At 52.8% G+C, this 27958-nt stretch overlaps 2 protein-coding genes across 4 annotated transcripts; one reads left to right on the forward strand and one right to left on the reverse strand.

Annotated features, from left to right (window-relative positions):
- Positions 1-920: 920 nt before the first annotated feature.
- Positions 921-23976, forward strand: Ppfia3 (PTPRF interacting protein alpha 3). Of its 3 annotated transcripts, none has more exons than XM_047528260.1 (30): positions 921-1197; positions 6926-7180; positions 7405-7506; positions 7875-8039; positions 8428-8502; positions 8828-8902; positions 9201-9422; positions 10617-10763; positions 10853-10987; positions 11381-11464; positions 11612-11743; positions 12189-12251; positions 12462-12541; positions 12761-12905; positions 13428-13615; positions 14844-15066; positions 15958-16121; positions 16250-16377; positions 17044-17137; positions 17787-17868; positions 18457-18657; positions 19843-19905; positions 20060-20086; positions 21057-21232; positions 21646-21743; positions 21975-22150; positions 22231-22299; positions 22513-22684; positions 23036-23107; positions 23193-23976. In XM_047528260.1, the coding sequence occupies exons 2-29, from the start codon at positions 6941-6943 to the stop codon at positions 23092-23094; spliced, it is 3585 nt and encodes a 1194-aa protein (XP_047384216.1). In that variant the 5' UTR covers positions 921-1197; positions 6926-6940; the 3' UTR covers positions 23095-23107; positions 23193-23976. The 3 variants fall into 3 exon arrangements, with proteins under 3 accessions (XP_047384216.1, XP_047384215.1, XP_047384217.1); XM_047528259.1 differs by having other exon boundaries at positions 922-1193; XM_047528261.1 differs by lacking the exon at positions 20060-20086 and having other exon boundaries at positions 922-1193.
- Positions 23977-24195: 219 nt separating this feature from the next.
- Positions 24196-27956, reverse strand: Hrc (histidine rich calcium binding protein). The gene is made up of 6 exons (XM_047527126.1): positions 25994-27956; positions 25851-25921; positions 25271-25339; positions 24994-25048; positions 24515-24551; positions 24196-24333 (listed from the first exon to the last, which is right to left on the reverse strand). Exons 1-6 carry the CDS (start codon positions 27759-27761, stop codon positions 24297-24299), a joined length of 2037 nt encoding a protein of 678 aa, XP_047383082.1. The 5' UTR covers positions 27762-27956; the 3' UTR covers positions 24196-24296.
- Between the last annotated feature and the right edge of the window lie 2 nt (positions 27957-27958).

Consider the following 27958-nt stretch of genomic DNA (forward strand, 5'->3'; position numbering starts at 1 on the left):
GTGGGGGAGGGAGAAGGGCTGAGATGGAGACTAAGACCTAAAGAAGCCCAGACTCTGGTCTGAGAGCAGTGGTAGAGACCTCTCTCCAGGTCTGATGGCGGAAGCAAAGGCCGGCTTTCTAGGGACAAGTCGGAGGGCGGAGGCGGAGTCTGAATGAGGGGGCCGAACTGAAGACGATGCGCCCTAACCCCTAAGAGGGTCGCAGGGCAAGAGCCAAGCGCCTTTCTCCGTAACTGGTCTGACCGAGAAGTCCTGAAACGCAGCCGGAGGCAGTGGCGGCCTCTGTGTAGGCGGGGCAGTGCGAACCATTAGCCTCATCCGCCGGGGGAGCCCGCAGGCCGCACTATCGTCTGCGTGGGAGATGGGGGTGCCTAGTGTAGTTTCCCGAGGTGGGCACAGGGGCGCAGAATAAGGTCCACTCATCCGTCGAGCATTCAACCTACCTTCCAACCAAAGCACGTCTTTCCGGAAACCGCCCTTGCCCTAAAATTCAGCCTTTATCCCCATCCCACTGCCCGCCCGGCCCTTGTGTCCCGTGCGGCGCGAGAGCCGACGCGCGCCACCGCCAGGATCCGGGGTCGCGACTCGCGTTCCACGCCGCGCGCTACTCGCTCCAGGTGACATCATCCCCCAGTCGGGCTCCGCCTCCCGCCCCAGCCGCCGCACGCCGAACTCCTATTGGCCGAGTCACCTTAAGCCCCGCCTCTTACTCTCCGCCCGCGCCACCCCTCCCTGCCCGTGCAGAGGCGGGGTCTAGTCGCCGGCCGGCGCCGACGCTGCCTCTCATTGGTCACTCAGCGCCGTCTGTCAGTCTCCTGTTAAAGGGGCCAAGACCGCCAGGGAGCTGTAGGGGGGGAGGGGGAGGGAGGAGGAATTTTTGGGGGGGAAGGTGGTATTTGGGGGGCGCTGGTAGGCACCCCTGGATCTGGCAGCTGCGGCCTCACGGGGGGAGGCTGAACGGTGACAGGGACAGGGGGCTATTTTAAGGGGTAGAGGACTGTGAGACTGAGAGGGAGGGGGGTCCCCAGCGCCCAAGCCCGAGCAAGAGACGCTGAGCCCGCGCGAGCCGCGGAGACAGGGCTCCGGAGCTACAGATCTGGGCCCCGGCCGCCGCCAGGGGCCCCGCCCGGTCCCCCCACCCCACCCCACGTCCCTCCTGCAGCCCAGCTCCGCCCGCAGCCGCCGCGGACCAGGTAGGTAAGAGCCCGGCCCAGCCCGCCTGGCAGCGCCCACCCTGGGGACCCTTCGGCGAGACTCCCCCGCTTCCCAGAGATCCTGGATTTCCTTCCTGGTCCCAGGGGACCCCAGAACCCAGATTTCACAACCCAACACTGAAGACACAGGCGTGCCCCTTACTGGCGCCCGGAGTCCCCAACGGAACCCTAGACTCCCAGGCGTACTGCCTCCTCGCGCCTCTTCCAGGGCCCAGGAGCCTGAATTTGCCACTTCAGCCCCGGTACCCCTTCTGAACCTAGGTCGCTAACCTTGGCCCAGTCCCGGGAGCTCCAGACACCGGCCGCGGCTGTTTCAGACTCCCCCAGTTTCGGCCGGCCATCCCCTGTCGCGTCCGCTTAGTCCCCCATTTGCGCACCAGTGTGCCGGTCTCTAGCCTCAGGCTTGAACAGCCGGCCACGACTCTCGGTCCAGGCCGACTCGTCCGCCGCCCTGGACACAGGCCCGCTCTGGAGCTGTCCATGGTCAGCGCGCTTGGCAGCCTTGCTTCCCCCACCTCATGCCGCCGCTGCCAGGGAGGGGGCGCAAGGCGGCGCGGGGATACCCCCGGCTGTGCCTTTGACCCGGGGATACCCAGGCCTTCCCAGACCTGGGCCGCAGGATTCCGCTGGTCAGGCTTTCAGGCCGCATCCTCAGCGCCCCAGAGTTCTGGGACTCCAGCTGCTCTCCAAGGAACCAGGGCTTCTGAATGCTCCTGCTCTGTTCACCTTAGAGACCTTAGCACCTGGGCATCCAGCTCCCACCTGGTTCTGGAAGCTGTCAGCACTCATTCCTCTACCGGATCCAGCTGATAACCCTCACCCCGTCAGGACCTAGGAATCCAGTTTTCTAGCCTTTGCCCACCCATGTCCCTTAGCACCTAGTTTAACAGCCCCCGTGCCCCTCAGAAAACATACTGAGCCTTCTGGTACCTCAGCATCTGTTCCCTCAGGAACTCAGGCGCCATGACTCTCTTGCTTTCAGGGATCTGGAATGCAATCTCTAATGTGATTCCTTGGCTTCTATTCACCTGTCCCCTTATAGAACTAGGTGTCTTGTCCTGGGTCCTGTGTCCCCTCAAGATCCAGAATTCAAACCTCAGCTTCAGTACTGCCCATCAGCTTTTACTCAGGCCACCTTCCCCAGCCCTCCCTTCCAACAAGGAATTAGGCTTCAAGTTTCTAACACCCTGATCTTTATATCTTCATGGATTCAGGAGTCCAGGCCCCCAGCTCAGCTCCACCATGGTGTCTAGTTTCTTAGCTCTCACTTTTAGAGGTCCAGGTACTCATAGTCTCATGAGTCCCATCAACTTCACTTCTCCTGTGGCCTTGACAAACCCCTGCCTCATCCCCATATCATCTCAGTGCTAGGTTTTTGGAATCTCCTCTGTCCTCTATGCCCTAAGTCCTGGATTCTTGAGATGTTTCCAGTACTATATTTCCTTCTTAGCCCCATATCATGATGCACCATTGTCTAAGTAAGTACACACTCGCAGGACAATGAGCCAAACATAGATCCCTTCCCCCAGATGTGTTCTGTGTCCAGGCTCATTAGTCAACCTAGAACTTGCCATCTTCCATATTTCTAATTACACATGTGTCCTTGCATTGTTCTGTGTTCTAGATTCCTTCTCAATACTAGAACATTTCCAGTTAATATCTCTGTTCTATCTTCATCCAAGGGATGATCTAAGTTCTAGGCCAGATGCTAAATTCTGGGCATGTCTTTTATTTTTTTTTCATTTGTCTTTTCAAACATTTAGATAATGTCCACAAAGTAAATTATGACCTTGCCATCTCCTCAGACATATTCTGGATTTCTGGCAACCAGTCCTTACTTAGAGTCTGCTAAATTTTCATTTTAGGTGTGTTCTAGGTTCTAGCCCCATCCTTGGCATTGTTCTAGATTCCATTCTCTTCCCATGACCATTCCAAATTCTAGAATATGTGTAGTTCAATTACCTGCTCTGGCCTTCCTCCAATTTGTGCTCTCAATTCTAGAATGCATTTTTCTGTTTTAGGTTCCATTTAATTTCACAATCTTAAATATAGAAGATTCCCAATGAAGTGTTCTGTATTTCATTTTCTTTCCTCAGGTTCTAGTTTCTAGGTCCATTCATTTCTACCTTCTCTATCTTTTCCCCTAGTGTGACCTTAGGGTAGAACTTGTTCCATAGTGGATTGTTGACTTTCTCCTCCATCTGCCATGTTGGCATTCTGAGCATGTTCTAGGCTGTCTCTTCTTCTGGAGTCTTCAGCTTAGAAATGTTCTAATTTCCAGAACATCCCCCTCCTTTGCCAGTTCAGTCTTTTTAAAAAATATTTTTAAATTGTCAGTGACAATTAAAATAAATAATTTTATTTATTTATTTATATGTGGTGCTGAGAATTGAACCCAGTGCCTCATACATGCTAGGCAAGTGCTCTACCATTGAGGCACAACCCAAGCCCCTGTTCAGTCTTCATTTCAAGAAAAAAAAATATTTATTTATTTTTGGTACCGGGGATTGAACTCAGGGTCACTTTATCACTGGAGTTACATCCCATCCCCAGCTCTTTTTATTTTTTATTTTGAAACAGGATCTTACTAAGTTCCTGAGGGCCTTTCTAAGTTGCTGAGTTTGGCCTGGAATTTGTGATCCTCTTGCTTCAGTCTCCTGAGTAGCTAGCCTTACAGGCATGCACCATCATGCCCAACTCTCAGGAAATTCTTAATTCTCAGCATCTATCCTTCTGCATTTTCCCTAAGACACTTCCAAGTTTCAGGCAAACTCCTTGCAACTTTCCATGTTTTTCTTCATCTGCAGTTCATGTTCTGCATTCTACAGCACAGCTTTTGTCTTCTGATTTTTGCATTATCTAGAATATGATCAAACCAAAAATGCAACTGCTGCTGTATTCCATTTTGATACCTTCATCCCTAGTAGATTCTGAATTCTAGATCACATCTACTGTATTACATTAGGTATATTCCTGGGTATCCTTATGCTCCTTCTGTGTTTGAGGTTCTGGGATAACCAAGACACTCTAAGTTACTGAGCTGCTTTTGGTTAATTCTTGGTTCTAGACCTCAGTTCTAGAATATATCCCTCTACTTAGCCCAATGCATGCATTTTTTATTTTTATTTTATTCTTTTTGGTGCTGGGAATGGAATCCACTGGCCTTGCACAATGTTCTACTCCTGAGTGAAAACCCCAGTCCCTCAATGTGGTAAGCGTGGAAGCATGTGTCCTTTCTGCACTCTGTATTGTTTTCATGCCATTGACTTTCTAGACCCTACTCCAACCCTGCTGTGTTTTGTCTCCTCAGTAAATGTGAGGTACTAGAGTAGTCTCTCTAAAACATCCTCATTCTCATCTTCTGAGTAGGTTGTGGGTTTGATATTGGGTTTTTTTGGCCTAAGGCTGGCTTCACGTCTTCTAAACGTTTTCCTATATCTGGCCTCTGAGTGCTGGCATTCAGGGGATGGGATTCAGTTCTGGATTCTGGGATGTGCCACTTCAAAGATCCAAGGGTGCAGGCATCCAGCAGTCTCCACTTCCAGGTTCCAGAGCTTCTAGACCCCCTCCTTTCCTCAGGGGAGGAGGCCCCAGTTCTAGACTGGGCACAGTCTGCATATTGGGCGGGGTTGAGAATTATCCACTCTCAGAACCGGTTGTGCCGCTGCCCGTAGGGTAGAAGGAAAGGAGGGAATCGAATGAAAGTCCCTCCTGCTTTCGGCTCGGCCAGCCGGACCTGTCGGACCTGAAGCGTGCACGGGAGCGGCTGAAGCGGGCTCGGTGGGGCCTCGCTTCATCTCCGCCTCTACACCTGCCCTGTAACCCGAGCCCCACCTTCCCGTCTCAGAAACTCCGCCCTTCCTTCCCCGCCAGCCTTGGTTAACGCCCCACGAGGGCCGGACTGGCGGCTGCAGGACAGTCCCAGACGGGTGGGTGGATTCTGATGAAGGAGCGGTGCACTTGGACTTCTAGAGTCTTGGAGAGGAGGGATCTGAAGGCTGGGATTTCTGATTCTAAGGGAGGAGGCTGAAAATCTCTGGGAAAGAAGGGAGGTGTGGTCTCTAACTCGGAGGACTGGGGAGGAGGCAGGTGGAGGCGCAGACTCTTTGGTCTAGGAAAGGAAAGGGCCTGGTGGTTCCTAGGATCCTGTGACCTGAAGCAGCAGGGGGTTCGATCTTGGATTCTCAGGTCGTGAAGAGGGAGATGACTAGCACAGTCTTAGTCCCGCCATGCTTTGCTTTGCCCTTTCCTTCTCTTTCTTTTCTTTCTCTCTCCCCCTCCCTCCCTTCCTTTCCTTTTCTTTCCTTCCAATCCCAATCCTTTTCTTTCTCTTTCTCTCTCTCTCTCTCTCTTTCTCTCTCTCTCTCTCTCTCTCTCTCTCTCTCTCTCTCTCTCTCTCTATTTCTTTTCTTTTCTTTTCTTCTGTATTCCATTTTTCCTGTACCGGGGATTGAATCCAGGGGCGCTCTACCCTAAGCTACGCCCATAGCCCCCTCCTCCTTTATTTTGAGGCAAGTTCTTGTTAAATTGCTGAGGCTGTCTTCAAACTTGCGATCCTCTTGACTTAGCCCCCCAAGTCACTAGGATTACAGGCGAGCAAGTACCTTTGCGACCGCTGCACCCCTCTGCTTTTCATTTTCATTTCATTTTAGTTGATTACTTTTAAAACTTTTTTTTTTTTTTTTTTTTTTTTCAGTGCTCAGAATGGAACCCAGGGCCTCACACATGCTAAGCAAGCGCCCTACCATTGAGAGTTACACCCCTGGCCCCATGCTTAAATTTTTTTTTTTTTTTTTTTTTTTTTTTTTTGCCCCGGCGCTGTGGTGCAAGGTTGTAATCCCAGTGGCTCAGGAGGCTGAGGCAGGATTGTGAGTTCTAATCCAGCCTCCACTACTTAGTGAGGCCCTGAGCAACTTAGCCAGATCCTTGTCTCTAAATAAAATTTAAAATAGCAACAACAACAAAAGACTGGGGATGTGGCTCAGTAGTTAACCGCCCCCAGGTTCAATTTCTGGTACAAAAATAATTTTTTTTTCAAGTAGATTTTTCTGAGCAGGGGTCTTAGATACCTGGGAAATTGAAGGAGGGCAGGAGTTAGGCTGGACAGTAGTTGAAGACCATCTCTGAGACAGTATACAGGTAATCACATCCTAGTGACCTAGTTCTGTGCCTCCATTTCTGTGGCTTTCTGAAGGCATGGTTTTGGCTTGGTCTCAGTTTCCCTGCCTATGCAGTGGGTTGAGTATTCTCAGCAGTCAGAATAGGTAGAAACTGATTTTTCCACATTAATTAAGGCAATGCCTGGGTCACCAAACTTCTGTTCTGAGTGGGCCAGGCCTAGGTTTGTTGCCAGTGCCTGGTGGTGGAGTCTGACCTGTTTCCCTAAAAGCTTCTCACCTAAGCAGCCAGGGTCGTTTTCCTAAAAGAAATGGGTTTCAGTTTATCCTGTGCCCTGATTACCACGGGTCAGCCTCAGTTTCCTCTGGCAGCACCTGGTGGTCAATCCTTAAGTTTCCCGGTGGATTGTCCCGTGGCGGTGCCTTAGTTTCCTCGTGACATGATCAGAGTTTCTAGGCCTTAGTCTCTCCTGTGCAGTGCCTGGATGGCTCCACCTGTTTCCCTCATGTAGTATCGGAGCAGCTGTGCCTCAGTTCTCTGCCGGTGCCTTGACAAGGCTGGTTTCTGTTCCCTGACCCCTCCCGGCACCGTAGGCCCGCACCGCCGCCATGATGTGCGAGGTGATGCCCACCATCAGCGAGGATGGCCGGCGGGGCTCGGCCCTGGGCCCAGACGAGGCAGGCGGCGAGCTGGAGCGCCTCATGGTCACGATGCTCACGGAGCGCGAGCGCCTGCTGGAGACATTGCGCGAGGCGCAGGACGGACTGGCTACAGCACAGCTGCGGCTGCGCGAGCTCGGCCACGAGAAGGACTCGCTGCAACGCCAACTCAGCATCGCGCTTCCCCAGGTCTGGGCGGGGCCGGGGCGGGACCTGCGAGGAGAGGGAGGCCCGGAAGGGGCGTGGTTTGGTGGTTAGAAAGGAGCTGGGAGAGGCTTCCTTTGGTGGGCGGGGCCTGAGCAGCAAGAAGGGGCCGGACTTATTCGGGTGGGGCGGGGCCTTCAAACTCTAAGGAAAGGAGGGAGATAGAAAAGGATGATCCTTTGTCCCCAATTCTGCCCACGCCTGGACAGGAGTTTGCAGCTCTGACCAAGGAGCTGAACTTATGTCGGGAGCAGCTGCTAGAGAGGGAAGAAGAGATTGCAGAACTGAAGGCGGAGCGGAACAACACGCGGGTGAGGGGTGTTAAGGGCTGGACTGGAGTTGGGCAGATGACCCCTCTTGGTGTTTCTGCCTGACCCATGTTTTTTCTGCATCTCATTTTCTTCTCTTCTCTTCTTTACTCCCACTTTCTGGCTGGTCTCCTACTCTGGTCTCACTCCTTCCTCCTGTCTGCTCTCTGATCTCCATACCTTTCTCTTCTCTTGCACCATCCTTTTCTTGACTCTACTTCTGCTATTCTTCTCTTTTCCTGACCTGTCTCTCAAGGTTCTCCTTGGCTCCATCTCTTCCTCCATATGTCTTTTACATTGTCACCTCCTTTCTTGATCCTATCCCTTTTCCCTGGACTTTTTTCCTTGACTCCTTATTCTACCCCCTCTAGCTCCTCCTGGAACACCTGGAGTGCCTGGTGTCCAGGCACGAGAGGTCACTGCGCATGACTGTGGTGAAGCGCCAGGCCCAGTCCCCGGGTGGGGTCTCCTCTGAGGTGGAGGTGCTGAAAGCTCTAAAATCCCTCTTCGAGCACCACAAGGCCCTAGATGAGAAGGTATGAGAATTGGAAGAGTCAGGATGAAGAACAGAAAACCGTAGTTGACAGGAGTTGTCCTGAGTGGGAGAGATTCTTGCTCTGATTGATTAGGGATGTCCCAAGTGGGAAGAATTTTTACTGTCATTGATCGAGACAGGCTATGCGGGGGGTGGGGTGGGGGACCCAACTTGTCCGTCGAGCATATAAAAATGAACTGAGGCGGGGGGCTATGACTGGAAAAGGCTGCCTGGTACCTGGTTGGAGGAGCCACACACCCATTATAGAGAGATGATCCTTATGTTACCTTATCAGACCTGTTGCGGGGTGTTTTCGGCCAAGGCCAACTGTCCCGGACTGGGGCAGTTGACAGGTCTTCCTCTCATTCCTGTCCTGCTTCCATCCCCAGGTCCGGGAGCGACTGCGGATGGCGCTGGAGCGAGTGGCAGTGCTAGAGGAGGAGCTGGAGCTGAGCAATCAGGAGGTGGGGGCGAGGCCAAGAAAAGGAGGTTGACTGGAACTAAGGAAGTATCAATGGGTGGGGCTAATAGGGCGGGTTCCAAAGGGGTTGGACAATGAAAAAGAAACCAGTGGAGTTCCTAAGAAGGAACTCATTAGGCAGGGCTAAGGTGAGAACCTCCCAGTGAGTGAGACTAAGATGAGAAACAAGAGCTGGGGCTTTGGCTGGGAGTTAGGAGAAAATAGTTGGATAGGGAAAGATGGAGCTGAAGAGGAAACAACCTTATAGCGGGAAGTAAAGCTAGTGTTCCAAGATCCCCTTTGTCCTGATTCCCCTTTCACTCTTCCAGACTCTGAGCCTTCGAGAGCAGCTGTCCAGGCGGCGGTCGGGCCTGGAAGAGCCAGGCAAGGATGGAGATGGGCAGGTGAGAGGAGGAAGTCCCCTCTCTGTGACCTCCACTCAACTCCCTGACATTGTTATGGTCATATTGATGGTTGTTATGATCCTCACTTACCCTGGGACAGTTGAACCTCTAAGACTTTTACTAGCTTTTGACCTCACCTAGCTAACTTCTGTGACCCCTGTGGACTCTGAACTGCATGATCCTAACTGATCTTTGATTGCCCCTCACACACACCTCAGCTGATCAATTATCTCTTTGCATTCCCTCTGTGTCTTTGCATTTCCCGCTCTGGGATCTGTCCCTTCCTCTCTCACTCCAGACCCTTGCCAATGGCCTGGGTCCTGGTGGGGATGCCAACCGCCGCACAGCAGAGCTGGAGGAAGCCCTGGAGCGGCAGCGAGCAGAGGTGTGCCAGCTGCGGGAGCGCCTGGCGGTATTGTGTCGTCAAATGAGCCAGCTGGAGGAGGAGCTGGGCACCGCTCACCGGGAGCTGGGTAAGGCAGAGGAAGCCAACTCCAAGCTGCAGCGGGACCTTAAGGAGGTAAGGTGGGAGCCCCTAGTGAGGGGCCTCTGTGTCCCTACTCTTCTCCTTCCCCCTTTGTCCAAAGTCCCTGGGCTCATGAATGGTGGCACCTGGATTCAGTCCCCAGCCTGTGTGGTCTCTCCACCTCTGTGAGCTTCAGTTACCTCACCTGTAAAATGGGACTTATGACCCTTATCAGAAGGTTAGTATGTGGCACAGAGTAGGCACTCAATAACTGATCCTCATTATTATATTACAATGGTGACATTCTCTTGTGTCTCTTAATTTTTTGTTGGCATTTTGCCCTTCCTGGCTTAGACTCCTTGACCCTAATTCTCATGCCTGGGGATCTGTTGGGAAATGTGGGGCCTGGATTCTCAAAGGCAGTGAATGAGAAGGTAGAGTGAGCACTTTATTTCTCATCATCCACTAGGGTCTTCATCTGGGACTGTAAGCCTAGACAACTGCAGGAAAGGGGTGGGGTGGAGGCTGTTAGGAAGTGTGATCCCACCACAAGGGCTCCCAGAGAAGAGTTCATCTCCCACCAGAATCTGTAGCTTATCTTTTATGTTTGTGCATCATGGTGGCTCTTGGGATGTGTTGCTTTCCATATACAAGGAACTTTGTTTCATGTTTCCCATGAAACTTCCTGTGTGATTCTAAGACTGTTCTGTGTCAGAAGTTGCTGAGAAAACTGAGACTTAGATTTTGAGAAGGTGGCTTGATTCAAGACTTCACATTGCTTGGGCTTTCAGTCATCTTTACCAGAGGGCCTGAGCCAGAACTATCTTAGTAACTGTGAGGTGTGGACATGGTGCTTTTTGCCTGTATTCCCAGTGGCTTGAGAGGCTGAGGCAGGAGGATTGTGAGTTCAAAGCCAGCCTCAACAACTTATTGAGGCTCTGAGCAACTTAGGGAGGTCCTGTCTCAAAATAAAAAATAAAAAAGGGCTGGAGATGTGATTCAATGGTTAAGTGCCCCTGCGTTCAATCCCTGGTACCAGAGAAAGAGAGGAAGGAAGGAAGAAGGGTCGGAAGGGAGGGAGGGAGGGAAAAACGAACAGAAAAAACTGGGAGGTGTGGCCCCCACAGTCTGAAGCCAAGGGGACTTCATTTCCCTGGATACCCTAGGGTACCTTGCCCTGGATTCTAAGCCTAGGCTTCCCTGAGTGCTTCTGGGAGCTGTAGTCCACATGGCCTTGGCCCTCTGCAGGCGCTGGCTCAGCGGGAGGATATGGAAGAGCGGATCACTACTCTGGAGAAGCGCTACCTGAGCGCCCAGCGTGAGGCCACGTCTCTTCACGATGCCAATGACAAGCTGGAGAATGAGTTGGCTAGCAAGGAGTCGCTGTACCGGCAGGTGGGGGCGAACCCTGAGGGGGCAAAGGGAAAAGGACTGTGGCCCCTGTAACCTAGCGCTTCCGCTCCCCCTGCCTCTCCCTGCTCCAGAGTGAAGAGAAGAGTCGTCAGCTGGCGGAGTGGCTGGACGATGCTAAACAGAAGCTGCAGCAGACACTGCAGAAGGCCGAGACCTTGCCCGAGATAGAGGCGCAGCTAGCCCAGCGCGTGGCGGCGCTCAACAAGGTGAGGAGAGACCTCACTGAGGAGATGGGGCAAGGCCCCATCTGAAAAGGTAGTAGGCAGAACATCCGGATGGCTTCTGGGAAAAGATGGGGGCGGGGGTTGCTGGTAAAGTGAGGGTAAGGACTTTGATGGAGCAGAACTTGGAAGTTTGGTGTGGGTGGACCGTGTTTTCTAGTCTGGACTAAAAGGATGGGTAACCTGGAACCGGAAGGGACTGGAACAGGTCCTGCGAATGTAGACTGGACACAGGAGCAGGACCTGAATCACAGGGGCTGGAGAGGAACCTGGAACTTGTGGGGTGGGACCTTGTAACTGGCCTTGAAGACAGCAGGGCCAGGGACCTGACTAGATCCTGCTGGGGTAACGTTAGATACCGTGGGTTCTGTCCACTAGGCTGAGGAGCGTCATGGGAATTTTGAAGAGCGGCTTCGGCAGCTGGAGGCCCAGTTGGAGGAGAAGAACCAGGAGCTGCAGCGGGTGAGGGGTTTGAGGACTGCAGAATGCTGAGCTTTGGGGCTAGGGTGGGGTTTAGATAAGGGGGTGTGGCTGGGGCGGGGCTTAGAAAAGGGCGGAATTCTGCGCAGGACCAAATTGAACACCATTGTCCTGCTTTTCCATGCGCAGGCACGACAGAGAGAGAAGATGAACGATGACCATAATAAGCGGCTGTCCGAGACAGTGGACAAGCTGTTGAGCGAGTCCAATGAGCGGTTACAGCTTCACCTCAAAGAGCGCATGGGAGCGCTGGAGGAGAAGGTGCATCTTAACCCAGAACTCCGATCACCAGGAATCCTGTGGCCCCAGACATTTCCCCCAGATCTGTTATCTGAGATGTCCCTAAACCCGAGCATCCTGAATTCGAAGTCTTCTCTGATCTGTTGTTAAGACCACTTTTTCACTTCATCTAAACATTCCAAGAGCTGAATTCTGAGGGCATCCAGACCCTGACTCCTTGTCTTTTCCCAACCATATGGTCCCTCAATCCCTGAGTCCTCCGAGATAGCACAAGACTTCCAATCCCAGGCTTCCAGGACTGCTCTACCTGGGTACATTTTAGGCCCCACAACCCACCTTCCCTTCCTCTCAGCTCACCATTTGTCTCCCCCCACATTCCTCTGGGTCCCCCAGGCCTGTCTGTGCGCTGGTGGCTGGGCATGCTGGGTTTGGGCCCCTCCCTCTCACTTCACCCCTATTCCCCTAGAACTCACTGAGTGAGGAGATCGCCAACATGAAGAAACTGCAGGATGAGCTGCTGCTTAACAAGGTGAGGGTTCTGGGGAAGGAAGGAGGGAAGTGGGGCAGGGGGTACTGAGGTTGGAATTGGCCTCAGAAAGAGGAGGGGGCAGGCACTTGACACTTTCCCCAGTTCATCTTACTCTCTTGACAACTCACTTTCTTAAACCCTTCCCGGCTCTAAGCCATGCCCATGCCCATGACTCAGGGTGACCTGACACCTCCAATGCCCTCCCCCCAGGAGCAGCTCTTGGCTGAAATGGAGCGAATGCAGATGGAGATCGACCAGCTGCGGGGGAGGCCACCATCCTCCTACTCCAGGTGACAGACGCCCTCTTGCCCCTCCTCTGTCCAGGGATCCACTCTGGTCAAGCTCATCCCTTCTGATCACCACTCCCTATTCTCCTGAGGCAATCACTCATACCTCTTATTTTGACCTTGAATTCAGGACCCCTGAGTTCAGGCCTATCCCTGTGACCCTTGATCTCTTTCACCTTTTCCTGATCCACAAACCCATGACTGCCCTCCCCATGCCCACAGGTCTCTCCCTGGCAGTGCCTTGGAACTCCGTTACTCCCAGGCACCCACGTTACCTTCTGGCACCCCCCTGGACCCTTATGGGGCTGGCAGTGGCCGGGCAAGCAAGAGGGGCCGATGGTCAGGGGTCAAAGACGAGCCATCCAAGGTCAGCAGCCACCTCTGGGGCCTGGACTGAGCAGGGCGTGGTGGGGAATGGAGCCCAATCCATGGGGCTCAGGGAGAGGGAGGCATGGTTGAGAGGTAGGGTCTTCTGGACTCACCTGTCTTCTTTCCTCCTCCCACCAAATTCTGTCATCTTGACTTCCCTGTGAACCTCTTCATGTGGCTGTCCTGCTACCTGGTGAGCACCTGAGAGTAATGACAGATGGGGGGAAGGGTGTAGAATTCCAGAGTGGGTGATCCAGACCAAGAGGAGAAGTGGGCTGGATTCAGGGCAATGGGAGTCAGGGGAGAGGGGTGGAATCATGGGCATGGGCGTGGCTTGGAGAGTTGGGGGAGGGGTTAAGAACAGGGCCTGTGGATACAGTGAGCTGGGCTTGTGGAACAGAATCAGGGCATGTGGGCAGGATGGATGCCCTCAGAGGGTAAGGTCAGAATTGGCGAGTGAAGACCCAATGCCATCCTTGGCCTCCACCCACTAGATGTCCTTCTGTTCCCACAGAGACAGGACTGGGAGCGGTCTGCTCCAGCAGGGTCCATGCCACCCCCATTCCCTGGGGAACTGGATGGCTCTGATGAGGAAGAGGCGGAGGGGATGTTTGGGGCTGAGCTGCTGTCCCCCAGTGGGCAGGCTGATGTGCAGACCCTGGCCATCATGCTTCAGGAGCAGCTGGAGGCGATCAATAAGGAGATCAAGTGAGTACTGGCCTAGTTCTGCTCTGTCCTGCCTGAGCTGACCACACAGCCCCTCTAGTTTCCAGAAACTTTGCTGAAGACCTGAGTCCATTCCGTTTCCCACCATCCATAAGGGATTCTTTCAGTTCAGCATTCTCTGTAGTGTCTATTAATCCTCTAGGATGCACCCAAGTCTTCCATGTGTGCAAATTACAAATATCTGTCCCTCAGCCAGTAACTCACAATTTCCAGACATATCAAAGACTGCACTCCAAAATACCGAAAATTTCAACTCAGTTCATCAAGAATCTTCCAGCACACTATGGATTTCATGGCTTCATATAATCTATACCCAGATTCTCCCAGTACACCAAAAGTGTCAACACAAGGTACCCAACCTGAAACACCAAGGATTTTACTGTAACACATTAGTCAAGAACCTCAACTTGCCAGGCATGGTATTTCACTCCTATAACCCCAGGAGCTTGGGAGACTGAGGCAGGAGGATCTCAAGTTCAAAGCCAGCCTCAGCAACTTAGTGAGACCCTGTCTCCAAAAAAAAGGGCTGGGGATATGACTCGATGGTTTAACACGGCTGGGTTCAATCCCTGGTACCAAAAACAGAAACAAAAACCTCAATTCTATACACAAAAAATTTTTAGCTAATAGAAGAAAAGCCCATAATTTATTAAAAAGCCCCCATTGATGTCTACCCTGATTTCCCAGAAATTGCCTTTATTTGGCAATTCTCTTATAATACATATTCTCCATTATCCCCCAGCAAGTAGAACAACATGACCAGCACTTTCCACTCAAACTCTGCCTTGATTTATTAGCTCTCACATACTGAATGCCTCCATGACCTTCCCAGCTGCTGGATTGACCTGTCTCTGATCTTATCATGATTTTGTTATGACCTTGCTCTTACAGTCCTTCTTGGAATGTTATCTCTTGCCCATAATAATCTTTTAATGATTTTGCAGAACCATTTGATTATCAGCAAAGCCAAACTGATACAGATCCTGATCTCCCTGATCAAACTAATTCTTCTATGACTTCCTTAGACTACTATGACTCCTTGACTGCTGTTGAACTAACGAGTCCATCCCAAATCCACCCACGCTTTTGACTTCATGGCCCATTCTCCAGAATTCTCCTTGTCCCCCCAAACCTTTCTGGCCCATTGTGGTCCCCAGACTCCCTCTCCTTCTCAGCTTTATCACCCAATCTCTCCTGTTTGCCTCCCCAGGTTGATCCAAGAGGAGAAGGAGACAACAGAACAGAGGGCAGAAGAGCTAGAGAGCCGAGTGTCCAGCTCTGGCCTGGACTCGCTGGGCCGCTACCGCAGCAGCTGCTCACTACCCCCCTCCCTCACCACCTCTACTCTTGCCAGCCCCTCCCCTCCCAGCTCTGGCCATTCAACACCTCGCCTGGCACCCCCTAGCCCTGCCCGTGAGAGCACTGACAAGGCTGTGAGTGTTCTGGAGTCTCCCCAGCCTGGGGGAGGATGAGGACAGGTCAGAAACAGGGCTTCCCCAAAAACAGCAGTAATAGCTCAGTACATTAGTGGTTTTCAAAAACATCCTTAGCTTTCCCTAAAATTTCCAACAAAGGGTAGACCCAGTCAATGATTCTTGAAATTAACTTTTACTTTACTCAGATCCAGTCTACTTGTCTTATACCTCAAATTTCTGCATAGGATTTTTTACAAATAAGAGCATTTATTATTTTTGCAGTGCTGAGGATCAAACCCAGGACCTCATATATACTAGGCAAGCATCCTGTCACTGAGCCATATCCCCAGCTTTTTTCTTTTTTTTTTTTTCTTTTTTTTTTTTTTTTGAGATGGGATCTCAATATGTTGCCCAGGCTGATGTCAAACTCAAACTCAAGTGATTACCCTGCCCCAACCTCCTAAGTACCTGGGACTTCAGGCATATGTCATTGTGCTTGCTACATAGTGTTTAAAAAAACACTATAACTGTGACTAAACATACACTTGAGAATTACAGTTGATCCTCAGAATTGACCTTTGAGGAAGGTAAAGAGATACTAGCCTTATTCTATTGCCTTAAACCCAGGCTTCATATTTTCAGGACTTATAACTCATTTGCTTTCTTTGAGGTCAAGCATATCTCACTCTTGACACTAAAAGCAAAGATACCATAAATGTGAGCTTGTCAAGCTCCACGGGAGCATCCATCATTGCCTTCATTTCCCCCACTTAATGTAGGCTACCTTCAGATAGAGTACTCCAAACCAGGGCCATCCCCACAAGTCCCCTAGTAGACATCCCAATTAATGGGGAGCTTCCAATATGATCCCTCCAACTTCATTCAGAATATATGCTTTTCTCTCCCCAGAATCATGTTCCCAAGGAGGAAGCTGGTGCTCCACGAGGGGAGGTACCAGCCATCCCAGGAGATACCCCGCCACCCACACCCCGATCTGCCCGTCTTGAGAGAATGACCCAGGCCTTGGCACTGCAGGCGGGGGCCCTAGAAGATGGGGGACCCTCACGGGGAAGGTCAGCAGGGACAAAGGATGGGAATAGGGAGGAGCTTGCTTGGAAGGATGAGATGGGGGGTAGACAAGAACTTGAAAGAAGAGGGCCATCCCAGAAGGAGTCTGCCCTTACTCTCTTCTGCTTACCAGTGAGGGCACCCCAGATTCCCTTCACAAAGCTCCCAAAAAGAAGAGCATCAAGTCATCCATAGGCCGACTTTTTGGCAAGAAAGAGAAGGGGCGAATGGGACCCCCAGGTCGGGACAGCTCTTCTCTGGGTGAGTGCTCTAATTCCAACCCCTTTCTCCTTTGTTCCCCTCCCCCTTCCCTTTAATTCCTTCTTTTCATTTTGATGTGACATTCATTCATGTCTTCATTTGTTTGGTAATTTACTTAGACTGACTTGCAGAGGTAGACAGAGGAGGAGGGAAAAAGAAAGGGCCCTTTGTCACCTACCTGGGTGACTGGGTGGGTAAATGAATTTACTTGATTACTTTTTAAACAGAAGGAGGGTATAGACTCCTAAAGGCTGGGCAACTTCCAGTGGTGTGCTGGAACTTACTCGTGTAGGTTTGTGAGCACTGTTGTTTCAGGAAGTCTGTGAGCTGCTTGACATCACCTGGATAGCTCAAAATTGGTCACAGAAACTGGCAAACACTACCAATCAGGGGATCCTCCCTTCCCAGGAAGCCAGTTGTTAGCCATTTCCCAGCACACCATTGCTACCTTACCAAGGCCAGTCTAGTGAATCCAGTCCTTCTTTGGGTATGTCTCCAGTTCATCACCTGGGAGGTGACATTGGTCCCTGTCTGGCTTTATCACTCCCTCAATGTGGCCTCACAACTCCCTCAGGGCCTGTGCCATCCTGGTGTGCTTACCATCCCCAGCATGAGAGATTCTGCCTCCCCTTGACTTTCCAAATTTTGACCCTTCCCTGCCTCTAGCTGGAACACCCTCAGATGAGACATTGGCCACTGACCCTCTGGGGCTAGCTAAGCTGACAGGCCCAGGAGACAAGGACCGAAGAAACAAGAGGAAGTGAGTGTGTGACCGTGTACTGTGTGTGTAGGGGTGGTGGTAGCCCATAGATATGAGACTGAAATGCTGGAAGCAGATGTCCATGGTCCTGAACTTGCTTGCTTAGGAATCTGGGAACTCTTAAACTTTTTCTTTATCTCTCCCCCCTTTAATTTTTTTTATTTTTTATTCTGGTACTCAGGATTGAATACAAGACCCCAGTCCTTTTTATTTTTTATTTATTTAAAAAAATTTAGTTGTAGATAGGCACAATACCTTTATTTTATTTTATTTTTTAAATCTTTTTATGTGGTGCTGAGGATCCAACCCAGCACCTCACAAGTGCTAGGCAAGTGCTCTACCACTGAGCCACAACCCCAACCCCTTATTTTTTTATTTTGAGAAAGGGTTTCATTAAGTTGTTAAGGCTGCCCTCCAACTTGTGATCCTCCTGCCTCAGCCTCCCTGGTCACCACTGCACCCTGTTTCTTTCTCTTGATGGGGGTGGGGAATATGGATTTACAAAGATTTACATGTAATTTTTGACCTTCTGCCATGTTTTCTACATTCATAAAATATAATCATACTTGTGTGTGTGTGGTGAAGGGGTCTATCCAAAGGACTGGGGACTTCCACCCCTGATAACTCCTTCCCTGCCCTTCCCCACCAGGCATGAACTGCTGGAAGAGGCCTGCCGCCAGGGTCTGCCTTTTGCTGCCTGGGACGGGCCCACTGTGGTCTCTTGGCTGGAGGTACTGGGGCACAGAAATGACCTATTGATCACTAACCTCTGACAGCCCCACCGTGAAGGGCTGGCAGGGAACCCAGCACCTTCCTACTCCAAGCCAGGATGGGGCGAGGTGGGGAGGTTAGGACCTGGAGGGGGATAGGCTTCTTGTCAATGGAAACAGCTTCTCTCTCCTCCTTCCACCCCTGCCCCTCTGGTCCTGCCCACCTGGGTTCTGGTCTTGTTGTGTCTCCCCATGTGTGGGATTCTCTGTCTCTCTTTCTGCTTCTCTCCCCATCTCTGACTGTATGTCTGTTATTCCCCTTGCCTCTGGATCTCTCTTCCATGTCCCTGTGTGTCTTTCTCTCTCCCCTACTGTCTCTCCACTCCTTCTTTTCCCTTCAACTCTGGCACTTCTCTGTCTCCCTCTGCCTCTCCCACGTCTATGCGCCTTGTCCTGTTTCTCCTCCTGCGAACTTTCCCATGTCTCTGTTTCGCCCCCACTTGCCTCGCCCATCTGTCTCCCTTTCTCCCTTTCTTTCTGTGTCTCCCCCATCTCTCCTGCCATGTCCTCTCTGTCCCTTCCCCCTGTCCCTCTCTTTCTGTGCTTCAGCTGTGGGTAGGTATGCCTGCATGGTATGTGGCTGCCTGCCGGGCCAATGTCAAGAGTGGTGCCATCATGGCCAACTTGTCGGATACAGAGATCCAGCGCGAGATTGGCATCAGCAACCCTCTGCACCGGCTCAAACTGCGCCTCGCCATCCAGGAGATGGTCTCGCTCACCTCCCCCTCAGCTCCTGCCTCCTCCCGCACGGTGAGTGTCCGGCGGCCAATCGCAACCCTCGCTGCCTCTGGCCCCACCCCTTTTCCTGAGACTAGCCAATCCCCCCGCCCTCGTGCTCACTCCAGCTGTGCTAGCTCCAGTCTCTCGGCCTCGCCTCCGCCCCAGTCCGGTGTGTATTGCACCAGGTTTTTTCTGAGCGGCTCCTGCCACCTTCTTCTCTGACTCACTTCGCTCCTTGGCACTTGCTGCTGCCTTAGCTTGTCTTCCCCAAGAATGGCTCTTTCTCATCCTTAAGGTCTCAGTTCAGATGTCACCACCTCCAACAGACCTTCCCCAAGCTCCACAATTGAACCAGTCACCCCTGGACCCCCAAGACAGCACTTCCTTCTAAATTTTTCCCATAGAATTTACTACCTTCTAAAATTTATCCTTTCCTTCCAACTTTTTGTTCATGGAAGTTTCAAACATCCAGAAAATTAAGTGTACCTGTATCTAACGCCGCAATTGTTAACCTTCCGTCATAGTTGCTGTTTACTTGTGTGTCTGTCTGTCTCTGTGGTACTTGGATGTAGTTTGAGGACATCATTACTGTTAGCCTCCAAAATTACTTCTGCAGACATCCTTTAGCCACGCCCTATTGCACCCGAGTGTCGATATTGTTAATTTCATCTATTAGTCAGTCTATATTAATATTTCCCAACATGTTTATATTGATCGTATCTCCCCTACCATGAAAAGGACCTTGTCTGTTGCGTTCTTTACCATATCCCAGATCTCACAACAGTGACTGTCACTCACCAGGAGTTCATAAACATTTGAATGCATGTATGTGTTCCTAATGCATGGGGTTGTTGAAGCAATAACTCAACAAATGTGAGTGAATCCCACTTCCACTGCCAAACAGTTGCCGCATTACTGAATTTGCAGCCTCCTTCTCGATCCTCACTCTGTAAGTCTGTGCCAAGTCACAGAGGTGATATCTTTTGCACAGGGCCACACATCAAAATGCTTAGTTGAGCCTCAGTTTTAACTCTTTGCCTGCAACATGATAGATGCTGGAGAAAGGATCACTTTTTTCCTCTCCCACTGCTGGGTCCAGAGTCAGAAAGCGGAATGTCCAGAAACATATGGCCCAGTGGCCTTTGAAACGTGACCCCATTCTCCTCCCCTATCCAAAGTCCGCTTTCATTATCACAATATCTCCTTCTCACTCAGCCCACAGGAAATGTATGGATGACACATGAGGAGATGGAGTCCCTTACAGCTGCCACGAAGCCTGTGAGTGCCCCCCCAACTACAGGCCTTGTGGGTGACACTAACTCTCTTTGGGGGTGGGGGCAGGGACTGAGTCTGTGGCTGTCTGTCCCTTCTTTCCTCCTCTGCCTGCCCCGTAACCCACCCCTTCTCTCCCCTCTTCCCACTAACGGGTCAGGAGACCAAGGAGATCAGCTGGGAGCAGGTAGGGGCGTGGGGCGGGCGTGGGTGCATGAAAAGGCTGTGCACGCTGCATGGATGCCCCTCCTTCTCTGAGCCCAGTCCCTACCCCCTCCAGAACATTCTATCATCCCTGAAGGGGGTTGCAGCTGGAGCTCAGCTCTGGACTGGTTCACTGTGGCACTGTGGGGGGCAATGTGGAAGCCCACACTGTTCCCTGATCAGCCTGGTGCACCAGCCATTCTGTTGTCCTGAGTCGCAGGAGCTCTAGGGGATGTTCCATTGCTGTATTAGAAGGAGACCCAGAGCAGCCTGTTTATCCTTCAGAGGAAGTGGGAGGCCATGCTGCATCATTCCCACTTCACTTGGGCAGCGGGAATCGCTGGGGATTTTAGTGGTGAGGCAGGCCAGATTGAATGAGAAGCTGGGGAAGACAAGCTGCATTTTGGTCTCAAGTTGGGGGTGGCAGTGAACTGTGTAGACTTGGTCTTTGCTTCCAGCAGAGAGATTGTCTCCTTATGCAAAAGAGGGTGAATGACTTTGATCTGATCCAGAACATTGTCCTGACCAGACATAGCAGTAGACTAGTGTTTTCAAAACATGGACAGTTCTTTGTTCTGCATTGACATAATTCATTGGCTTGGCTTGGAAGGCAAGTGATGTTGGGCCCCAAACTGCTTCTTAAAAGTTAATGTATAGTTGGGGATCTTGTGAAAGCACAGATATGATTCCAGTAGGCCTGCGGTGGGGTCTGAGGTTCTGCAGTTCCAGCAAGGACACAGGTGATGGTGATCCTCAGGGACCACGGGCCACACTTTGTAGGCTTAGGAGACAACTTTGGACTGGTCCATTGGCCCAAGCAGAAATTGATCATTGTCTGCTCTGGGGTGGGGAAAGGATAGCCTTGGGTTGAGGGATTGGACTGAACCCCTTTCCTACACACATGGGATTAGTCCAGAGAGTCTGACCTCTCCCTCACCTGCCCATGGCCCCAGATCCTGGCATATGGCGACATGAACCACGAGTGGGTGGGGAACGACTGGCTGCCCAGCCTGGGGCTACCCCAGTACCGCAGCTACTTCATGGAGTCGCTGGTGGATGCCCGAATGTTAGATCACCTTAACAAGAAGGAGCTCCGGGGCCAACTCAAGATGGTGGACAGCTTCCACAGGTGGGGACTGCCTGGCCAATGGGGACGGTCCAAAGGGAAGCCCCACCCCTAGTCTTTGACCTATGGAACTGGCGATGGGAAGTTCCTGATATTATCTTCGGCTCTGTAGTCTGGGTTTTCAGGAATCCTGACTCTGTGCCCCATCCACCAAGATGACGGTCCACAGGAAAAGTTGAAAGTTCAGGGCCCGAGACAATTTGCCTAGTTATTTCCGCACTCGGTCCAGGTTAGCCAATAGGAATTGTATGTTGAAAATAACCCACCTCCTTGGAGGGCCAACAATCAATACAGTCAATCAATGGAACTCCCCAACCTCTCCCAGAAGACCACAGCCAATGGAGAGGGCCTAATAGAAGCAGTAGTCAGTGGGGCTGCGAAGGCTCCTCTGTGACTCCTCTTCCCCTGCTGCTCAGGGTGAGTTTGCATTATGGGATCATGTGCCTGAAACGACTCAACTATGACCGGAAGGACCTCGAGCGGAGGCGAGAAGAGAGCCAGACCCAGATCCGAGGTGAGTGGAAGAGACTAAGTCCCTCTGGAAGCCAGGTGTAGGGTACGGAGCAGGGTTGAGATAGGGGTGATGAGGAGAGAGCCTAAAGAAAAAGATCATTACCGTAAACGAAGTGTGGAGCCAGTCTGAGGGCGTGGCCAGTTAAGAGCAAATGGGGGAGGAGGCATGGGCTAAACTGGACAGGCCTAACTACTGGCAGGGTTCACGACTGAAGGTCCCATCCATCCTCAGACGTGATGGTGTGGTCCAATGAGCGTGTCATGGGTTGGGTGTCCGGGCTGGGCCTGAAGGAATTCGCCACTAACCTCACGGAGAGCGGAGTGCACGGGGCTCTGCTCGCCCTGGACGAAACCTTCGACTACTCCGACCTGGCCTTGCTCCTGCAGATTCCCACGCAAAATGCACAGGTGAGCTGCGGCTGGGCCTGGAGCTTGCTGGGCATCCCTACCTCGCAGTTTGCATGTTCTAACCTCTCTTTTACTTCCAGGCCAGACAACTCCTGGAGAAGGAATTCAGCAACCTCATCTCCTTGGGCACAGACCGCCGGCTGGACGAGGTGGGCGCGGCAGCAGCTCTGGAGACCCGGCTGCTAGCAGCGCCTCCACTATAGGCAATGAAAGGGTGGAGCTTGGCTCTGCCAACCTATCGTAACTGGAGGCTGCTTCAGGGAGGGGCTGGGTTAAGGGGGAGGAGAGACCCTGAGAGGGGTGGGGCCAAACGAAGGGCGGGGTCGAAACGGGGCGTTTGTTCCTCACCTGCTTATCCCTAGGACAGCGCCAAGTCCTTCAGCCGCTCCCCATCCTGGAGGAAAATGTTCCGAGAGAAGGACCTCCGAGGCGTAACCCCCGACTCGGCAGAGATGTTGCCCCCCAACTTTCGTTCGGCTGCAGCAGGAGCCCTGGGCTCACCGGGACTCCCTCTCCGCAAGTTGCAGCCAGAAGGTGGGGACCTTCTCCAGGGTGGGAAATGGACTAACTCAGCCTTCCAGGTTCACCTCGCAAAAGGACCCCTCCAGCATTCCATACTGTCCTTGGAATGTATTAATCCCACACCCAGTGCCCTTTCCAGAATGGGAAATGAACTCTCTCAGAGCCATCTGGGTACCTTATTTTAGTCTCAAGTTGTGGGAAGAGAAGAGAACCCACGTGGAACCAAGCAATGGTTGTGACATCGGGAGGGGAAGTCCAAGGGAGCATTCCCGGAATTGAGGCCCGAGTTCGCAGAAACCGGAGGGGGAAACTGGAGGGTGGGGTTGTGTGTGCTCCCTCTGAACCGCTGCTCTCTCCCTCCAGGCCAGACTTCTGGGAGTTCCCGGACAGATGGTGTTTCGGTCCGGACCTATTCCTGCTAGTGTAGGCTTTCAGGTGAGGACTGTACTGGGCGAGCTTGCGGGTGTGGGTCAGCACAGTGGATCCTCACTACCTTGTGCACTGTCCGGCGTCAATGCAGGTGATCTCACTCGGATGGAAGAATCGTCCAGAGGCTGGACCGCTCCCCCTCCCGCCCAGAGTATGGTCTGTCCGGGGAAAGCGGTCTGGGGAGCTCGCGCCGCGGACCGGACCATCTGTACAGACAAACCGGGAGTGCGTGTCCCCGCCTCAAAATGGACTGGGCCAGGACCAAACCACATGAACAGGACTGAGAGGGGGAAGAAGAGAGCAGGAAGAAATCCCGCCCCAAACTTCTGCCTCCCTTTTCTCTACTTTGTAATTTATTGATCACTTTCCGGTGGGAGACGGGAGCCCTTCACCCGCGGGAAAGGGGCGGGGCTTCCCTCCGGAGCCGCATGCGGGAAGAGGCTGCCCCCTCTCCTTTTTCCTGCCCAGTCGCGGGGCCCAAGTCTTCCTTCTTCGTCCGAAAGGAGGGGAGGGGGACTCGCTGCTACAAGCCTCGCCCCCTGTGCCACTCAGCCCCTCCCCGCCGCATACGGTCGCCAGTCCCAGGGTCATCTGCGGGCGGGGTCCCCTCTCCCTCCCCCCGTGTCTCGTGTCCCCGGGGCCTCCCCGTCCCCCGTGCTGTGGCCGTGTCCGTGCCCCAGGGGTCGGGAGCGCAGAATTGTGCTCCCGGTTCCCCGCCGGCTCCGGGGTTTGCATGGGAGAATCCTCTTTCCACGATGCCACTGGGCGATGTGGCGTTGGGGGAGTGCGGACGGTACGGGAGCCCTCGCCCCCGACTCTCGGTCGGCCTCCCGGCCCCAGGCGTCACTCAGTGATCACGGGTAAAGAGAGCTATTTCAAAAAGCTCGTGTTGATTTTTTTTTTTTTTTTTTGAGGGGGTGGTGGGTAAGGGGGTCAGGACATTAAGAAAACAAACACTATGTCGGACGACCCAGAAGTCCAGGTCCCTCATGCCTTGGCCAGAGTCCAACCCCTTTCTCCCGCAGACTACGATCAGGTCCCCAGCCCCCACCCACATTTCCTGATGCTCTGAGAATCGACCCCACGTCTGAAAATGGTTTCGGGGAACACGTTTATTCAGAGAAATAAATATGGCTCATGGTAAGGGGGTGGAAGGCAGGGGGAGGTAAAATTGCGATACAGCCACGGGGCCAAGTCAGGGTTCCGGAGTTTCCAGCATGTCTGCCAGGGCTCTGGAAAGGAGGACGCAGAGGTTAGATAGCCAGTGTCCAGAGCTTACCCCAGGACGCTTAGAGATCATTACCACCCTGTGAACTTCACGGACGAGGAAATGGAGTCCCAGGGTCATATAGTGGATAGTGCTTCTCTAGACTGGGCCCTTAAACTGCCATCCACCCTCACACACCCACTTACTGATACAGGGAGGAGGAGAAGTAGTCGACGTAGCTTCCTGTGGGAGGGCAGAGAGAGGAGGCTAGAAGGTACTCCACGAGTGACATTAGGGGAATACTCGGTGTAAGTGCTGGATTAGGGATAGTTCTCCCATCCCTTTTCTCTAATTTCTGCCTCAAATTGAACCCCTACTGGGATTCCTTTGAAGGCCACGCCCCTCCTTGCTCCGGACAGGCTGATTCTCCAGTAGCCCCTCCCCTCCAATTCTACTAGCTCTGGCCCCGCCCGCTCACGTCTTGACCCGCCCCTGAACCGCTACTCATTCTTGGCGTCAGACCCTGCACCGCCCACTTGCTCAGAGCCTTGGCCGCATCTCCAAGCCTAGCTCAGCCCCATTAGCCTTCCAGGCCAATCTCTCAGGTTGGCTCCGCCCCGACCAGGGTTCACCTTGATGGGCCTGGCCCCTTCCACAAGGTTTTCTCCGCCCCGCCGGTGCTCACCTGGAGTGCACAAAGTTTCGCAGACTAGAGGGCAGAGATAGCAGAACTGGCAGTGCTGGGGGAGGGAAGGAGACCGGGAGAGAACACAGTCAGGAAAGGCGCGCGGACAAGGGCCTGGGATAGGTGAAGGTTAAGTTTGCAGTAGGTATAGGTATAGGGTATGGCGTCATGGATGCACCAGGTGTTGGTCTGGGGTCAGAGGGCAGGATTTAGTCCTAGGTATACTCAGATGGTACCTGAGACCTGGTGGAGTTTCAAGTCTGGGGAGAGGTCTCACCTGGCACTGGTCACAGTGTTCTCCCATGTTCTCCTCATCACAGTGACAGTTTTCACATTCAGTGCATCTCTGAGGACCAGAGGAGCCTGGTTAGATGGAAACCCTAACCCCACTTAGGAGACACTAGTCATCCACTCCTGCCCCTTGCACATTTCCCAGACTCCTCCTCATTACCTCTGACCCTGAGCTCAGTATCTTCCCCCAGATTGCTCCCAGCCTGCCCCTGGTTCCCCAGTCTCAGGGAGTCACTGTGGGCTGGTCCTGTAAGTGCTTCTTCATCATCTCTCCCTCCCTGTTCTCCCCACAGGCTGTCAGTCCTCCAGCCTGACTCTCCTGACATGACTCTTTGCCATGGACCCTGGTCTGTGTCCTACACCCTCAGGTGCAGTTCAGCTCTCACCATCTCCTTTCTGGAACATTTCCCCATCTCCTCCCCAGCCTCCTGGCCTCCAGTTTATCCTAGAAAGATCTTTTTTTTCACCTGGACCCGCCCTTGCTCAGAGCCCTCTCTTGGCACCCCAGGACCCCTGGGACAAATTCCATGGACAGGTTGGTGTGTAGATCTGGGTAGGGGACATACATTACAGAAGGAGCAGTAGCCACACAGAGACCCTGGTTGATAATTCCCATATTCCTGGGTGTCCTGCTGACCTGTGGGAACAGAAAGGCAGCTGTGACTCAAACTTATCCACTCCTCCCCACCCCCACCCAGAGGCCACTTACCTGTGTCCTCGCCGCTCTCCTCCTCACTAGAGCCATCCTCAGCCGCCTCCCTCCCGGCCAGGGGGTTAGGGATGATGGTAAAGGGGAGCTCATCTTCCTCCAGGCCCTCCTCCTCCTCCTCTTCCTCCTCTTCTCTGTGATCTTGGCTCAGGGGAACTAGAGCCTCAGCCCTCTCTTCCCTCCTCTCTTCCTCTTCTTGCTCCTCCTCCTCTTCCTCCTCCTCCTCCTGGCTCAGGCTTAGGCCATGACCTTCCTCCTCATCCTGCTCATCGTCCTGGGCCAGGCGGTGGTGTTGGGCTCCTTCCTCTCCCTGCTCTGGGCCTTCGTCATCTCCCTCATGGGAGCCGTCATCCTCTTCCTTCTCCTCTTCCTCTCCTGAATCACTTTCCCTCCCGACCCTCATGTGCTCTGGGGACTGATGACTAATGTCCTTTTGAATAGACCCTCTGTGACCCCGATCAGTCCCTTCATCTTGGTGGTTTTGTTCCCTGTGGCTGGGGGCCTGGTGGCCAAGTTCAGCAGAGATATCCTCATCTTCCTCCTTAGAGACTCCATGGTGGTGATGGCCAGGGACTTCTGTTTTATACTCCTCTGGGAAGTCCTCCTCTTCATCACTCTTGTGGCCTTGGGGTTGGTGCCTTGTAACATGCTGGCTGAACTTGACTATGACCTCCTCCTCATCCCCACGGCCATGGTGGTCATGTCTGGGAACTTGGTGCCAATGCTCAGTGGACACATCCTCATCTTCATCTTCCTTGTCACTATGGCCTTGGTGCCCATGGCCAGTGACATGATGGTGGTGTTCACCTGAGATGTCCTCTTCTTCATTCCTGTGTCCATGATACCTATGGGTCTGGTGCCCATACTCAGTAGAAATATCATCATCTTCTTTGTGGTCTCCATGTCCATGGCTGGGAACATGAAGGTGATGCTCATCTGAGATGTCCTCCTCCTCTTCATTCCCGTGGCCTTGGTGCCTGTGTGTCTGGTGTCCATACTCAGTGGAGACATCATCTTCATCATCGTCATCATCTTCCTCTTTGTGGCCTTGGTGCCCATGGTGAGGGATATGATGGTGGTATTCATCTGAGATGTCCTCCTCCTCTTCATTCCCGTGGTCTTGATGCCTGTGGCCCTGATGCCTGTACTCAGAAGAGACCTCCTCCTCCCCTTCCTCCTCCTCTTTCTCTTCTCCTTCATCGTCATCTCCCCCTCCAGGACCCTGGTGCACGTGCCTGGGGCTGCGATGGTGATACTCACTGGAAACAATGTCCTCCTCATCCTCATCTTCCTGACTGTGGCTCCTGTGGCTGGGGAAGTGGTTCTCATGCTCAGCTGAGTCCCGGGCGTCTTCCTTGCCCTGACCTCTGTGCCCATAGGCTTGCTCAACACGCTCTGTGAAGACCTCCTCAGAGATGTGCCCATCTGCTATCTCATGGCCTTGGTAACTGTGGTCTCTGTGTGGAAGGCCATATTCCTGGGAGATATCATCCTCCTCCTCTCCATGGGCTCTGTGACTCTGGAGATGATGCCCATTTTCTGTGGAAACATCCTCATTCTCATCTCGATGGCCTCCGTGGTTGTAGATCTGGTGGCTAACCTCAGTCGATATGTCCTCTGAGGGCCCAGCGACATTTGCATTGTTGTTCCAGTTGCTGGGGCCCAGCCCAGCCCCTCTCAGCTGCTGGGTCATGGCAGGAGGGAGGAGCAGGCTGACCACTGTGGCCCAGAGGAGAGAAGTGTGCAACCATGGCCGAAGGTGGCCCATGGGGACGTTTAGGCAGCAGGCTTTCTCTCAGGGCTGGCTCCAGCTGCCTCTGAGGCTACGTGATCAATGTAGGGGTCCTGTCCCCTTCTGGGTCTAACTCTCTCTCTGTGTCTCTCCTTCACTTTGTCTCTCTTGATCTCTGCCTGTCTGCCTTTCTCTGGCCCTGGACACCCCTCTGAGGCTGTCTCTGGAGTCCC

This window comes from Sciurus carolinensis, chromosome 16, assembly GCF_902686445.1.
Source record: "Sciurus carolinensis chromosome 16, mSciCar1.2, whole genome shotgun sequence".
NCBI lineage: Eukaryota > Metazoa > Chordata > Mammalia > Rodentia > Sciuridae > Sciurus > Sciurus carolinensis.